General features: G+C 49.8%; 1 protein-coding gene across 4 annotated transcripts in view; it reads left to right on the forward strand.

Annotated features, from left to right (window-relative positions):
* The first annotated feature begins 1,266 nt into the window (after positions 1-1,266).
* The window catches only part of LOC125556692, a 30,780-nt gene continuing 14,827 nt past the window's right edge, over positions 1,267-17,219 (forward strand). The window contains exons 1-5 of one of the 4 annotated variants that reach the window (XR_007308216.1): positions 1,267-1,827; positions 1,988-2,079; positions 2,408-2,500; positions 2,614-2,694; positions 3,053-3,517. Coding sequence is in view for 3 of the 4 variants with exons in the window: in XM_048728192.1 (XP_048584149.1) it covers positions 2,242-2,278; positions 2,408-2,500; positions 2,614-2,694; positions 3,060-3,523 (675 nt within the window). In the remaining variant the exon portion in view is untranslated. Of the gene's footprint in view, positions 1,828-1,987; positions 2,080-2,143; positions 2,279-2,407; positions 2,501-2,613; positions 2,695-3,052; positions 3,843-17,219 lie in introns of those variants that run through there. The other 3 variants (XM_048728194.1, XM_048728192.1, XM_048728193.1) reach the window with 3 other exon arrangements.

Consider the following 17,219-nt stretch of genomic DNA (forward strand, 5'->3'; position numbering starts at 1 on the left):
GTGTTTTCTTATCGCAACGTACGCTTTGTTTTGCCAGTAAATGTACATTTGTGCGGTTGTTGTGCATTCCCTTTCACATATACCAAATCTTGATGGCAGTTTTTCTTTAAAAACATTATAACTATTCAGAGATTAAAATGCTAGTACCATCTACTGCATTTGTTTGTTTGTTTGTTTATTTATTTAAAGAGAAGTAAATACAATCGAGTTTTTTTTTGCCGTTCACTCATTGATGATTAAATTTTCAGTCCTCGCATCTCAACCTACTTTTTAGATTCTAGATTTCCAGTCGTTTCTCTTTGAGTTTGATATCTTGACGTTTTTTTTTATCTCTTTGTGTAGATAGCTTGCTTTCCTTGTAATCTATTAGTTTCATTATTTGGTGCATTGGTTAGTGCGTAAAAAATGTTCTTCTAAGAGCGTGTTTTGTTCTTGGACAAAAAAATTATAAACATTTTTTTCTATGTATTATTTTAAAGCATAGACGCTTTTAAAATATGCATTCTGCTTTGCCGAAATATAGATGCGTTACTTTTTGCCTTGTAATATCGTCTCGCAATTATTTGCAGCGTATATCTTATTTTTTTGATCACAATTGTGATCGAAAAAGGAGTGAGTTTGCCGAAAAGTTGGGTGGTTCGCGCGCAAATGGTGTTCAAAAGTTAATAAAAAATATTAATAAAAATCACCCCCCCAATTGCTGCAGGATTCCTTATGGATACTTTGCTCAGGTTACACTCAGCTTTTTTGTGGGGAAGATTAGGGCTCCACGATCAATTATATGTGTATTTTGGGTGGGGGCGTCCTATTTTGTATGAGAATGTCTAATGTTTATCCCCCACTTGTACAACTCTTGATATCACAAGTGATATGCAAATTAGATATTCGGATGTCGCCGGTTTCATGCAAAAATTTGCCAAAATTGTTATTTTAAAAGGATCAAAAATCAGGTTTCCGTTTAAATCAAGTATCAAAAATTGGAGGAATTATTTAGGTTCTAAATATTGAAATGCCTGTCCGTGTTCATAATGTTGGGAGTCATTTCTATAGGGGTTTATGTTTAATGTTTAATGTTTTAGATACCTAGTAAAAGCACGCAAAGCTATTTTCAGTAATTTAAAATCATTTACACCTGTAAGTTGAAACAAAATATTCGATCACCTTTTGTTAGGTAGCTAAAAGTTAAAGCCTTATGATAATTTTTACTCGCGTATGAAGTTACTATTTAAGGTCTAGCTTGCGTAGTATCACGACTGTGTTTTCTTTTCCTAGTATTCAAGGTTAGGGTTTCCCGACTACTTTTTTCTTTAGATGGTTTTGTCACGTTATTCTGGCGAATACGCGTTGCATTTTCAACTTAATGTAATTAGTTATGCTTTAGCGCAAGTTACTCAAATTGAATATTTAATTCATAACAATTTTTTACCAAAGTGTTTCCAAGCTCCGAGTTCGTATAATATTGCTGCTTGTACATTAGAAGATAAGGCTTGGGGGCTTTTCTGTACACACTCAAGTAATAAAAGCAATTAATATTATCGCTCATAGTTCCCGCCAAAAATACTTTAAACAAAATGGGGGTTCAATTAGTGCTTCGAGCTGATTCTCTGCCCGGTTTGTGATTTCAAAAGGCTACCCGGTAAAACTTGTTTGCGCGAGATGATGTCTATAAAAAGGCCTTTATAAAAGCAAGTCACATCACTTTTCAACGCTCAAAGACAAGCTCAGTGCACAGTAAATACCTCTTTGCTATGGAAAACCAAAAGGTTTCAAGGACATCTAAGAAGTCGCACCAGACCCCTGCACCAACGACGACGCTTGGGCTTTTAGGTAAATTCTACTTCTATTTTGTATTATGAAAAAAGTGCTACCACCGTTTCTATGACTGTTTGTCTAAATGTATACTATCTATAATACCGTAGCAATGATGCTAGATCACCCCCTCTAAACGCGCAAATGCTGTAAACTAAATTACCTATGTACTGTTTAGAGGGTTCTGATAACTTTGAACAAGTCCCTACTGCTGAATATTCGCAAGAAAGGGATCTACATATGATGGATGAGAATGGATAAGAATGGATTGTAAGTATCCCTCGGCATCATAAAACACTAATAAGCATGCGTACGGACACGAAGAGGTTTATTATGTTGTCTGCTCACTCCCCAGTAAATATGTGCTTTAATAACAATGCTACTCTTGTTCATTATTTTAAGGTAACCCTGATTTGCTAGATAGGGTGACGGATGACTTTACTTCTGTTCAACAAATCATTTCTAACAGGTGTAAATAAATACAATACTTGATATTAATGTGCAATAGTATAATGTCTGTAATGCGAGGGAGCCCCCGAGAATGTAAAGAGCTAATATTCCTACACTGTTTTAATTCTGTTGTTATTTTCTTTTGAAGAAAGCGACGGAAGTGACTCTGAAGATTATTTTAAGAATGACTCTGACGAGGAGTTTTGGAATGCGCTACATGGATTATCAACATTTAACAACGGTAAATATTTAATAATTTGTATTTAAGCAAGAGCGTTTGTACGGGGGTTATATAGGAGGTGAAATATTTATACCTTTGCATTGTTTGAAATGGGTTGCTATTTTATTTTCTAGACAACAATTGTAGTGAGAACGATTATATGGGAGACTCGGACGAGGAATTCTGGGATGCTATGGATGAGCCATCTAACGATGGTAAATATCAATAACGTTGTATTTGTGTGCGCGCGCGTAAATTTTGATAAAGTTATAACGTAGGTTATGTTTTTGTTGTTCTACTTCAGTGAATTCCCCATTCTAATAAGAGCTAAAATATACCAAGCCATCTTAATGGATAATGGCATTTTGATAATTACGTATGCATTCGCGGTACATTTCAAGTTAGCAGAGGTTGTTTTTAGTATCCGTGTTATGCCCTAAGGTTTTTATCTAACCCTATTATTACTATTTTGATACACAAGGTATTATCACTTTCCTATCTTTATACCCTTCACCCTTGAACTAGTGTATTACTAAGTCAGTTGTATTTATTCTTCTTTTTCTTTCTTTTCAGAATAAAGATGAAGATTGTCTGTTAGCTGAGAGGCACACAGGAAGAGGAATGGAGATTTGGAGGGCTGAAGACTGCTACATGCTTAAGAAAATATCTTCTTGGCGTGTGCATAAATTCAATACAACGTCGACCGATTACCTTCTTAAGGTAACACCCCAACCTGAGGGTTTAGCTCTGTTAGATCAGTTATCCCGTGTTTTCGTTACGTTAGTTAGTGAAATCACTGCTAACATGCAGGGGAACGATTTAGTACGTTTTGTTTTGCGAAGTAATTCCCTAGACTATCCAATTTCGTTGCCTTTCATGCCTAGACTGGAGTTAAATGCCAATCGTATCATGATCGAAGTAGAGAGGGTCTTACAATCTAATGGAAGCGTGAACATAGAAGATGGTATGAATATTAATATTCATATAAGTATGCCATTAGGGGGAAGTCCGTTAGTAAAAAGAAACATTAGAAACCTTTTTTAAAGGAGAAGGGTGTTGTAATTCGTATTATGAATAAGGACAACTTGTGTCTAAGTAGGGCTATTGTTACCGATATTGCGCGTCAGGAGAAGTCGGAGCGATACCATTCTATAAGGAAAGGTTGTGCGATTCAGGGGGTTCTTGCTAGCGATTTGCATCAGCGAGCTGGTGTACCGCAGAAAATGTGCGGCCAACCTGAAGTTTCGATGTTTCAAAGGGTAATTAAAGATTATCAGATAGTTGTTCGCTCTGCTTACCATTTCAACGCAATTGTGTACGAAAGCCCGAAAAGAGATAAAAATATTTTTTTGTATTACGACAATAATCATTTCACTATCATTACTGCGGCTAGTACGTTTTTAGCGGAGCCAGCGCGGCCGCAGGGTACCCTGTGATGTCATTCGCCAGCCAGCCAGTCAGTCAGCCGCGCGACTCCCAGGCCCCACTCGGCCCCGAAATGGCGACTAAATACAAGCACGGAGCAAGGGGAAAAGTTCTTGTCGATTATGCGATGATTATTTATTTTGCCTCAAATTTTGTGACTTAAGGATAAAGTCAACTAGAGGAGATCTACTAACATTCATTCACGCCAAGATTTATCTGGTTTTAGCTAGTAAATTTAAGCAAGTAGCAGTTCACATTAAAAATCGAGCACATATATATGACAGTTATTGGGCTTTTGTTGTCCTGTTTGTTTGCTATAAGAATGCGAGTACTTAATCTAGTAATCAAATTATTTGAGCATAACAGCTTTTGTTTTGGCATTCTTCGTTTTATCTATATTCTTGGTTGTGTTGAAAATTTGACTCTGCCAAATTTTCGACTTTAATAAGACTTCTTCAGGGCAGATTGATTGTATTGGGATATTTCATAGAGGCTAACCAATATCGTGTTGCATTTGTCAAATACTGCTAAAGAAGACCGTTCTTGTCTTTATATCCTGTGCTCTTAGTCCTAAGAAGAAAAGAAACGGATTATAAAGTATAAATTCAAAGTCGAAGAGCAAGTTAAAATCAGTAAATACAAACGCACGTTCGAGAAAGATTATATGAAAAGCTGGACAGAGGAAACGTTTAAAATAGGGAAACGGTTGCCACGAGATCCCCCAGTTTATCGTTTGCAAGAGTTTGACGGTGATTGGATCGTGGGGACGTTTTACGAATCGTTTAACGAGTTGCAAAAAGTGATCGAAGATAAAGATCATATCTTTAGAGTGGAAAAGATTATCAAAACACGCGGTAGCGGAAAGGGGAAATAAGTTTTTGTCCACTTGAAAGGTTGGCCTGCAAAATACGATAGCTGGATTCCGTATAAACAATTAACTCCCCTAAAAAATAATAAATAAAGACGACGACTTTGTTTTGATTCTCCCAAGCAATGCAAACTCAAACCTGTTTCCAACAAACTCTGGATCACACTATAGGGTTGCGCTCCCTCAACAAATTCAACTAAAACAGGAGGAATCATGGGAAGTAGGTCTTGACCATATTATTTACCCTAACTCGCTCTTTGAGATACCCCAAAATTGCGATCATCCTCACATTATGTTCCGATTGTTTGGTACCGAAATAATAGAAAAGATGACCTTACCTTCCGGATGGTATCGTACAGCCCTAGATGTAGTTAACGGTAAAGCGGAGTGTATGAAACAAGAGGCTAACACACAATTGTTGGATGTCTACGTAGATCATGACTTAAATGTAACCATGATTTCGAATGATGTATGGGTGTCATTTTCTACCCCTATGGCTAGAGCTCTTGGATGGCTCACGAGTGATGACAAGACGAAACATATTTCCATGCGTGATGGTTTTAAAATGAACTTTACATCGGAATGGAACTACGATCAAGAATATTGTGTAATGCCTCTACGTACAGTTTTTACTTTTACCGGAAAGTTTGTTATACCAAATACGGTTTCCTTATGTCTCTGTAACGACAGTATTATTCAGTACACACAAACATAATAGAGTCGAGACAAGTTGGGGAGAAGAAACTTCATTTATTACACGAAATGATAATCGATGGAATGCTCAGATATACTTTGACGGAGGAACCATATCAGGTGAAATATTTTCCGTTACGGGCGAAAACTTTTCACACAATAGACGTGTATTTAACGAGTAGTCGTAGTTTTTACATAGTTGTAACGAGCGATGCAAGTCTAAGCCAATACCCGGAAAACAGTGCCAGCAGTTTCAAAATGCAATTACCTAGTCAAGTTCGTTTAGACGAGGATTTGGAGCTTGGTTTGTCCAACATTATTTATTCTCACACGTGGCAGAATGTATTGGATAACGATATCTTCTACGATTTGGAGAGCACCGGAGAATTTCCATGGAATGCGCGCATTTACCTACCAAGCGGAAATTATAAAAACGTAGATAATTTGATTTCTGCGATGGTGGTAGGTCTTCATTCCTCGCTTAACGATATACACGATAAAAGCAAAAACACCATTAACGAACTTGGAGGAGAGGAATGTTTTTACATTCACAAAAATTCTGAGAATTATCATGAGCTTAGTATACCTCCTTACGCTTCCAAAGAATGTTGCTTCCGCATTAGGGTATTTAAACTTTCAAGGAAAAATACATCTTAGGCTTGGGAGGCGCGGCGCGCCCCTCCGAGCCGCCCAGCCCCGTCTCATGCAGATGAGGCCCCGCGTAGATTGCTAATTATCCATTTACGTCGGGACCACTTCGCGTAGATGGATAAATCTACGCAAAACCTACGGAGCGCGGAATAACGGCCGTAAATTCAAAGCCGCTGGCGTGGCGTTTAAACCTGAGTTTTACTCACGTGGTGCTTGAATTGCCCCCAATCCCCCAGTTTGGTCGTGCTTGTTTTCAGGACTTCGAACTTCTCTCGGGATTTCTCTGCTAAAGCAGCGATAATAGGGCGATGAATACCGTCGTGTGTTCTTTTTTATCGAACGCTCGATCGCCGGCCAGAGGTCTACGATTTTATGGCAGTCTTTGTTTGCCACAAAAGCCTCCTGTTTCCAAAATACAGTTTCATAGAGGCGGTCGAACTCTTTAAAACCCCATCGACGAAGGCGTCCTCTTCTTTCCCCTCGGTTGTTACTGAAAGTTTCCAGCCAAGCACTTTAGGTCTAATTCCGTGTTTGAGTCGAGCCGCCATCTTGGATAATTGAGCTTGGTACTTCATGACATACGTTTTTAAGGACTTTGTGACTCGCACCCTAATAAATGAAGCTGTTATAAAGTATCATGGCTATATTTTTCCAATGATGCAGTTCGAACCCCCAAGGAATTGCAATTAGACATCCGTCTGCCCTGTGGTATACCGGGCGTTCGAAGGATGAGGTGCGGAAAGGATTATTGCGGGTGGCTAAAGGTCGGCCACGCAAACACGTGCGGCCGGAGGTGCATGGACACCTACTGCAAGGTGCACCCCCAAAGACTCCGTAAGGGCATCCCCCTCCCCGTGCCGTGCAGGATCTGCGGCATAGGGACTCGGTCGGAGACGCGGTTGTGCCGCCCCTGCGGAGCGAATCGTGAAGGGCAGAGGGTGCGTGGCGTCGAGAGGCGCGCTCGGAAATGGTTCGCACTCGTCCTGTCTGACATCGCAGCCCGCGGTACGGGCAATTAATACTGGGTGGCACAAGGCATACCCAAACGCTCGTCCCGCCGGCTGTGGTACGGGCAATTAGAGACTGGGTGGCACAAGTCATACCCGAACACTCGTCCCGCCGCTTGTGATACGGGCAGTCGGAGACTGGGTGGCACAGGGTATACCCAAACATGGACGCTTATATAGAGGAGATTCTCGATAGCATGCCTGACAAAGAGGCGCCCGCCGTACTGGCAGGGCTGGTCCAGAACATCCTGGACGAGGACATCCCCGACGGTGTCAAACACAAGCTGCTTAAGCCGCTCGTACCGGCGAAAGTGTGGACAGAGGAAGTCGACCCTTTGCTGCCGGGACGGCGGCAAGAGGGCCCAAAGAGCTTAGACCCCGAGGAGTACTATTCTTTCTTCGTCGGCGGCGCCCATCTTCGGTTCCCAAGCGTGGATGCCACTTTTCGGGGCCAAGACATAAGCGCCGGTGTTTACCAGGAGATACGAGATCTTGGTGGAACAGATGTCATTGCTCTAAAGCCGGTTATGCGGGGGCCTGATATTAATGACGACGGCTCGGTGTGGTGGGTCTCGCACGAGCGAGAGTCTCTGAAGGCAAACGCAGTGCTGCCGCTGGTGCTCGAGATGGTAGACCCCGACCGGCGTTACGGACTCTTCACGGTCGTTGGTAAGGCCCCCGCAGAGCCACTGGCGCCAATCACGGAGGAGGAAGGGCGCTCGGAGCACAAGATTGGTGGGTCGTTAGTCAAAAGAGGGGACCAAATCGCAGTCGGCGCCCTGGAAGGCATCGATGCCGGTATTTGGGAGAAAGGACGAGAGTACCTCGTCTACGTGAGATACGAGCTTCGCCCTTTACCTGAGCAAAATGGGGAGCCTGGGCCAATGTTTGAGCGAGAGGGGAGTGATGCCTTCACAAACTGTGTTGTGAGCTATGTTGCCGACTTCTTGAGGAACCGCGGCACCTCGCGCTCCCTTGATCTGACCAAGACACGAGGCAAGATCCTCGAGCGATTTGACAAGAAGCTGGCCACTACGGAATGCACCAAAGAAGACCTCTTTGAGATGGAAAAGAAGTTCGAGATAAAGTTGGTAGCCGTGGACGCTACGTTATGTGGGACTCGGGGAAGTACAAGTGTGTACCCCACACAAATCCGCATCCCTTGCCACAATAACCACGCCTGGGCGGAGCTTCCGACTGAACCACCTGCGATCGCGAGCGTCCACGGCCTAGACTTCGAGGCTGAGGGGGAGCTTTGTTTGTTATGTCAGGAGAAGGCAGCGCTTCGCGCTACCAGTGCCGCCACAAAAACACGCGAGGCAAAAGTGCGGAAGGTGCTCATTCGCTTTATAAACAGAGCGATCCCCAGAAGCACGAGGATCTGGCTGTGTGGGCGTGTTATAGTCACGCACGAAGGGAGCCAAGCACTGCGCCGAGTCTGCCGTGCGATCTAGTGGCCGCAACCTCTGCAAAGATGTATCTAGCTGGCCAAGGAGGATCGGGGAAGACCGAGTGGGCTGTGAGCATGTTCCGCGGCCGCAACGTTGTGGTGCTCACCCCCGAGAACGACCTCGCCCACGACCATCGCAACAACCCGCGCCTCGCGTGTGCGGTGAAGGCTCAAATCTACAACCACTACCTCTGCATACCAGCGGAGAAGCCGATAGAGGAGTGGAGACCTTCCGAGCTGGGGCACAAACTCGACCGTCTCGCAGAAGTGATTATCATTGACGAGTGCTGTAAGGTACAGACTAAAGTGCTACACGCCATCCTAGGGTATCTCGCCACGCGGCCGTGTCAGGTGGTGTGTTGTGGCGACTATGGGCAGGTCCCGCCCTGGGGAGATAAAGAGGGGCCTCACGATATGATCAAGGAGTGGGCACATGGGAATATCCGCTGGTTCGAGTCCGACTACCGCTGCCTGTGTGAAGACTGCGGAAAGCCGTACAGTACATGCGACTGCGGCTCTGCCGCGCCCTCCAGGCTCCACGACATAAAGGGCCGGATTTGACGTCAGCAAGATTCCCAACAGCTTGAGGTGTTTCGACAGGAGTGGGATGGGAAAAGGCGTTCGACGCGGCGATGAAGCAGGCCCACCCAAGCGAAATGTGGGTGTGCTCGACCAACAAGATGGGGGCCCTTGTTCAGCAGCGATTGGTTAAGCACCACAGGAAAAACTACCCCCGATTGCCAGCAACCATCTGCTTTGACCCCGATCCCAGCGTCGCGCATCGTTATCGCAAGCAAGGGCGGCCGGTGCCCGTGCCAGACGCGTACAAAGGCACGGTAGTCGAGGTTCCTCTCGACGCGGTCCTTAACGGGCTTCCCCTCGAGTGGAAATACGCGGGCTGGGGACAGTCCACCGGGTGCAGGGCAAGACTATCCAGATTCCAAGACGCTTGTTTATCATAGACCACAGCTTAGAAGGCTGGATCACGAATGCTGTATAGACCGGCATCTCCCGCGTGCGGCTCGACGACCAGATAGTCCGCGTGATCCCCCCCCGATAACACCCCCGGTGCCTTGGTTCCCACAGGACTGCAGGCTACGCCCAGTGAAGAGCTCATTATAGCGCGAATCAAGCGATACGCTATAGACGACAGGCAAAAGGGTCGCACAAAGTACACGGGACCGCTCAACGTTCTGACGGTAGACCAAGTACTCGGAATGATTGCTGACGCGGAAAAGAAGTGCACGGTCTGTGGCACTCAGCTTCTTCTTCAGGGGTACACCAAGAGTCATCCCCAATGCTTCAGTATCGACCGGCTGGACGACAGTCAGGGTCACTACAAGTGGAATGTCAGACTCACGTGCCTCAGCTGCAATAGAAGGCACAAGCGCTGATCACGCTAGGGTGACGCTAGCACGATCAGCAGATTTTTTTTATTTGTTTTGTCACGCTTGCGTCAGGCTAGCGTCACGCTACGCAACTGCGAACGCGTGAAGCCGTGCTGAGAGTACGCCGTGTAATACAACACTGGCTGTCCGGGCTCCATGAAACTCTTTAGTATTGGGTATGCCTTGCTTGTCCACCACGGGTCCGTCGCTCGCCGTCGGCCCTTGTCCTGAAGGTCTTCCTCGTTTACGGCGATGTACACCTCCGTTCCTACCTCTAAGGGGACCTCTAAGGGGGGCTTTTCGGCTTTGAGAGGCACGCGCCTCAGCTTTATGGCGTCTTTAGGCGCAAAGCCAGTCATGCGAGTCTTCGTTGCGTTCATGTCCGAGATGACAATTGGCAAAGCAGTAACCCACTCGCGGTTTGTCTCGCCGGATGCAAGCTCCTTCGAGTACTGCGCACGAAATAGGCGCTGTGCCAGCCAGCGGTGGAAAGACTCGGCGAAAGCTTGGCTCCTGTGGTGCCCTGGCTCAGCCCGTCGGACCTCCACCCCGTGGTCTGTTAGGAGCTTTGTGGTAGCACCCTTGAACTCCGTGCCGTCATCAAACATGAAGACTTTAGGCCATGTGAGAGGCCCCTCTGCATAGATTCCAGCGAGTTCGCGGGAGACGACGGCCGCGCTCTTAGTCCTCAGTGGGCGGGCGGCTTTATATCGTGAAGCAACGTCGAAGACAGTCAGGGCATACTTGTACCCGCGGTCGGTTGGCAAGAATAGCAGGTCCGACTGGTGGATACGGTTTGGTATCTGCTCCGAGAAGTGGGCGTAGGTAGTCGGAGGAGGGGGTGTCTGTGTGTAGCCCCCGACGGGCTGCGAGCTTACCCACTTGCGCACTCGGTCTATGGAGGCTGACCCTAAGGAAGTTTGGCATGCAGAGCGGTCACTCCCTGGAAGCCGCCTCTGGCGTAGTATATAGGACGAAGGAACGCATCGAGTTCTTCGTCGGACATGCGCTTCGCCGCCATTACGTGTGTATCGCGATGCGTTGCAACAGGTGTATCAATCTCCAACAGGCGTTTGCCGTCTGCTCGGGCAGTGCATACGCACTGCTGCGCGAAGCGCTCGGTCTGCAATCATCTTATACGTAAACGTGTACGTATACGTATGCGTATACGTATAAGCTCAGCACGAAAAAAGGCCGCCTAGACGCAGCGCTGGAACGGCAGCTGCATCACAGCAAGCGGCTAGCTGCGTAGCCGATGGCGAGAGCGCCGGCGCCAATGTACGCCAACTCGGCGTTTTTCTGCGTTTTTCTGGGGATGTAGTAGTCGGACAGCTCAGGGGCCCGCATCGACTCCAGGGATTGTTTTGGCCGGGTCTGGTTGTAGAGTTTGAGCGCGTAGTCGGTGTCGGTGAAGTTTTGCTTTGCGAGGGACCCTCTCTCGCGACTTTGAGCTTGCCAATCGAGGATTTTTTGTCGCCGCTGTTGGTAGCGTCCATAGTCTTGTTGGTATTTCTCTAGGGCCTTGTCGTGCCCCTCCTTCTCAGCTAAGGCAGGGCTCTCATCGTTAGACAGGAACTTTGCGAGGTAGTTGCCACCAACGACCAAACGACCAAACCAACGACCAACGGCGCCGCCAACCAAAATCGCGATGGAAGCCATTTAGTAGTGCGTGTACGTTTCACGTACGCACACTTCACGTGCGCACACTTCAAGTGCTGTGTGTATGCCTTCGGCGGCGCATGCGCATGAAACGTACACGAGTCTAATACGCGGCCCGCGTGTGCCACAGTACACTATTACACAGGCAGGATCTTCTGGTCCTCAAGGTAACCCTTCAAAGCGACAGCACCTGCAACGGCGGCAGTCATTTTTGCGTAGTTCATGGCGTTCGCGGAGGGGTCTTTGGTGAAGTCCTCGCGTAAGACCTTGCGCCCAACCCAGCCGATATCGGCGACGAGGCCGGTTATGACTGCTGCGTCGGTGATGGTCTTTGTAATCTTGCTCTGCTGCGTCGTCGAAATTGCGTTGCACGGACGTGCGGATATGGGCGGGGCCCTCGTGTCTAAATGTCTGCTTACTCCATGGGTGACAGCAGAGATTTGCATTGTCCGGGAGCGCGAAGCGCTGTCGCCGGAACGGCAAGCGGTCGATCCCTGGTCTGCTGTGCGGCCGCCAGCGGCGGCCTTGCGGGCGGAGTCACGCCGTCGGTACCTTGCAGCTGGTGTACGAGTGAACGAGGCAGCAAGCTCCCGCCTACGTGTGTAGAGGCCGATCAATGACACTAGAAGACCAGCGACCCCGATAACCGAGCTAGCCGACCAAGCAGAGTTGCTTTCCGGGACTGGTGTGTGTGCCGAAGGCATCTTCGGCGCGCGCAAGCCCTCGCGTCCTTGCGGCTCGCTAGCGACCGGCGACCTCAACGTGTTGCACGACACGAAGTGCCTCTTTCTTCGCTCTGTTAATTCGGTTCCACTTTGCCAAGCGCCTTCCGGCTTCGACTCGTCCAGGGTGTTTAGGTCGGGTCGCGGGTGGTTCGGGGCTCGTGATTCTCTCCGCCATCGCCGAAGGCGTACGTGCAGGTTCATGAGCAGCTTGTTTGTCAGGTTCCGCTGACCCGTTTGCCGTTCCGGCAGGCTGGTCACTAGTACTTCCTTGAGATTCCTCCATTTGTGTTGACACGCGGTGTCAACTACTTGGTTGCTGAAGAAGTGGCAAGCTTTCAAATGAACGTCTGCTCTGGGATGGCAGACTCGCCACTGTGCGTACCCTTCGGGGGGCAAACCACTGGTGAGTCCGCGACTGCTAACTCGTGTTGACACCGCGTGTCAGCGCTTGCCGTTCCGGCGGTGTTCACATGACGTGCTACGTGTAAAGCTGACGCCAAATCCGGCCCTTTATGTCGTGGACGCAAGCAAAACTCTAACTTCGAGAACTTTTTCGTCTTGAGGGCCTTCATGTACTCTTTCATCTTCTCTTCTGAGAATTCCGCGCCGTAGTCATGCAGGATAGCTTTCATGTCCGCCTTGCTCGGGGTATAGAAGACCACCAAGGCCGCGATGTTCCCACGGAAAAGCTTCGTGATGCTGGTGAGCTGCTGCGTGATCACCCACACGCTGATACCCACGTAGCGCGCGCAACGCCAAGTTGACGACCTGGTCAGAGCGCCTCTTTACGTCTTTCGAGGCCGCACAGTCGTCCAGTATGATTAGCGTATTAGTGCCTTCGAAGAGAGCGGAGACAAACCTCAGCAGTATGCCGATCTGACCCGCCTCAGGTGCGATGACAAACAGACGATCGTCGCCCTCGCCTAAGCCGTCGTATGTTTTGTTGTAGACCAAGGTAGGGCACATGAGTACGATGTAGTCAAACCTGCCCCGGAAAGGGCCGCGCAGCCGGTCCACTATGAATCGGGTCTTCCCGCATGACGTCGGGCCCACGATGAGAGCGTTAAATGGGATGTTTTTCGGGTCCATACCGCTTTGCGCAGAAACACGCTCCGGCGTATGTGTTCAGTATTGTATGGACTCTAGCTGTCCGTTCATAAGGTTCATTTGAGCGTCGGCCACCACAAACACGTGACAGTTTACAAACACGGTACCCGTGCCGCTTGCCGTGCGTTTTATCTCGAGGTGCACGCCGTCGCGGGTATTGACCAATCGGAGACCACCCCCATGGATAGAACTGTCGTCCGTCGTTCGAAGGTCGATCCACAGAGCAAACTTGTCATCGCCATAGAACGACTTGGGGCCGACCGCCGGGGCGGCAGGCGCTCCGCTGTGCCCCCCCCCCCTCCCCCCCCGGGGATGGGCGGACGAACCGCCTTTTCGCCTCCCTCCAGAAATCCGTGGGGCGCAGCCCCTGGCTGAAGACCTTGTTTGGCACGCCGTCGATTGTAACGCGAACGCTCTTGATGTCGGGGTACATGAACTTCTCAGAGTCGCGAGCCCATGCCGTGTATGGCTCCACAAAGAGGAGCAACAGACCACTCTTAGACCTTCGCGGCAGGTTGACACTCTCGTTGATTATGCTGTCCGTCCCTTTGCTAATCACGAAGGTCTTGTGAAGGTTCACTTGCTCGTAGAAGAACGTTGTGCCGTTTTGGTGACGGCGGCTGCAGACCGGGCGAGGTTGTCGTCCCTCAGGCTTTCGTATTCCAGCTCTAGATTTTTGATGCCATAGGATAATTTGGTAGCATCGCTTCCGACTACTACCTGGTCAACCGTTGCAAACGTGATTTCAAAGAGCAGCGCCTCGGAGAGCGCCCTTGGGTACAGTACGCCATGGTCCGTCAGCAGAGAATGGTCTAGCGGGATGGTGTACCTCGCCCCGTGGGCGGCGTTTAGAGCGTTCTCCTTGGCGTTACTAGTCGCTTTATCGCCAGCCTTGGAGCGAAGCTGGCGCATGTTTTATGACTGCATGCCCTGCTCCAGGCGGTCCTCTCTCTCGACCTTGGACAGGTAAAGCTCCTCATACGTCTTGAAGACGTCGTAGCGGTTGGTATCCTGGAGCGTTTCTCCTGCAAACGTGATTTTCAGGCGGCTCACAAAATTTCGGCCGACGTTGTTTACGACGGTATTATTTGCATGGCCTGAGATGGAGAGATCGAGACCGACCCTCAATGAGCCAGGCACGAGCGTGACGCCTTCCGATAGCTTTGGGACCGCCACATATAGCGTCTCGCCTGGAGAGGCCGTCGACGGGTTGAGAGTGACCCGGTGAACAGTTCTCTCGGCTTTCAACCCCAGAGGAGTTCTGGGTGTTCGTTGGGGGTCAAGTTTATCGCTGACTGACATCGTATACGTATATATACTATATATACATAAAGTACAAAGCCGCGTGGCTATGGTGCGGACTGTTACACATGTCTAATATAGCATTGCACCAGTCATGTGCACGCATCATGGTTGATGTTGACGTTGACATTGACGATACCTTGCCGGGTGCGTCCGCCGATCGCGGAGCGGGGGACGACGAGACGACGCCCCTTATCCCGTTTGACCCCGACGATTGGGAGTCGATCCCAATGACGAGCACGTCATCGCGTATGCATGCTGCGCATAGCATGGCTACGCGAAGCGCAACGCAAACGACCGCTGAAACCTCGTTCACCACAGAGGGTGCAGCGACAAGACTCGGTCTCCATTCCCTCAGGGAGAAATACCCAGACCTTAACGAGAATCTGATACGGTTCCAGTCAGACCAGAGGGGGAAGACGCTAATACGGCTAAGAGAGCGCATCAAAGCCATCTTCAAAAAGTACGGTTTTACCGTCACCGCTATCGGGTTGGCCGTAGCGACGACGATCGCGGCCATTGTGACGTCGCTCGGCAAGTCGCGCTCCTCCGTGGCCAGAGGGGTCGGTAACGGGCTTAAGGAAATCGGGAAAAAGCTAGGCAAGCTTCTCCCTGGGCTAGTAGGCAGCTTTGCGAACTTCGTGTTTAAGGCTGCAGGAGAAGCGGTGAAATGCTCTGGCGAAAATGCGTGGCTGCTCATTCTAGCCGTAGCCGCGTTCTTGGTTTGTCGAATGCAAAGCACCGCGAGTGCCGACAACCCCGCCCTAAGGGCGGTGTGGTCACTCTTTTCGCCCGGTCCGGGGGCAGTCATGCGATGCGCAGCGTGCGTACGTGGAGAGGGGGCAGGGGCCGCGCCTTCTGCGTGCATCTTCGCAGTGACGGAAGCCTTGCTTCGCCGCCGGGACGGCACGCGGTCGATCCCAGGGTCAGTCACGTGTTGCACCCTAGGATGCCCACCGGCCATGTTATGAGCACCGACTGGCTTCGTCTCGGTGTTGATCGCGTTTGCGCCGAGCGTCATGGAGTCCGTGGCTTTCTGCAGCTTATTGTTGTAACCCACGACGCTTTGCGTGTTTATCACCAGATCGCTCGGCATCAGCCACACTCCTGGTGCGACCGCAAGACTCAGCCTCACCTTGGCCTCCTGCACGGCTAACTGGTACCTTTGCACGCTTTGAGCGATGTCGTTTTCTATGATCGCGTCTTCAAGCAGCTTCGTGAACTCCGCCTGCGCCTCCATGGCCGGCCCACGGGCCCCCGCGATAGAGGAACGGACGTCGACCGAGCGATCGAGTCTTCCTAGCCCTGCTTTTGTCAGCCCCTCACCTTTGGGAGGCTTAAACAAGCTATATTGTACGCCCCCGTGGTCGTCGTTGCGTATGTAACCCACCTGCAACCCACTATTGTACGTCCCACCTTCGTCGCTAAACAGATTGAGGTGGCTCGGGTACTCGTCCGCCGCCGTGTCGTAGCCACGGATCACGTGCACGTTGCGATACCCCTCCCCCGGGTAGAACAAAAACACATCGCCTAGCCCGTGGTTCCGCCCGCCTTTCCATCGGAAGTCCGGCTTACGCGGCAAACCGAACTCTATACATAGACGCTCGAAAGCGGCCTTCTTGTAGGGTTACCTTTTTGCGTGAACGGGCTGTCGCCAGGCAGGGGGGCGCCGAGCTCGTAGAGTATCCTCCGGGTGGTAAAGTAGACGTGAAACCTTAGAAATCCCCTGATGACAGAGGGGAGCGTGGCGAAAGCGGGGTCGACTAGGGACACCCCACATCCGTCGGTTGCGCACCAGACCGCAAAGTTGAGTTGTTGTGGCCAGTACCCATAGGAAGGCTCCCCAATGGGTACGCACATGACGCCCACCGCTCCGGCAAGCATCGGCGGCGACGTGCAAAGCTTCCGACTCCAAAAAAATATGTGACACTCAGGCGGTCCTAGACAACGAGATGACGCATCATCGACAGGTGCGGAAGAAGTATAAGCGCGCCTTTGCCGTTACCCATGCTGTGTCTGTGGCATCCGGCATCGCTGCAGGGGCGCTTTCCAGCGCCGGGGTGGGGGTCTCTCTGAGTGGGATAGGGGTTCTGATCGGCGGTCCGCTGGCAGGGGTCGCTGGGCTGGTCGGTGTCGTGGGCGCGGTCGCGGGGGTAGTCTCTAGGGGTCTTACGAGCAAGGTGGCTAAACACGAAGACACGATGGTTTTAGCGGAGAGTAAGAAAAACTCGATCAGCGAGCAGGTCTCTAAGGCTCTGCAGGACGGGCATATCTCAGACGAAGAGTTTCGGCTAATACTTCAGGAACAAGAGAGATAGTACGCGCTAAAGGCCGCTATCAGAGCTCGACACGGCCTCGCACCGCGTGAGAAAAAAAGCAGGAAAGGGCCCTCCCTGGAGACACGCGAAAAGATGAAAAAGAGGCTGCGAGAAATTCGCGAGGAGTTCGGGAGTGAGGTGTTCGAG

This window comes from Nematostella vectensis, chromosome 5 (genome assembly GCF_932526225.1).
Source record: "Nematostella vectensis chromosome 5, jaNemVect1.1, whole genome shotgun sequence".
In the NCBI taxonomy this organism is placed as follows: Eukaryota; Metazoa; Cnidaria; class Anthozoa; order Actiniaria; family Edwardsiidae; genus Nematostella; species Nematostella vectensis.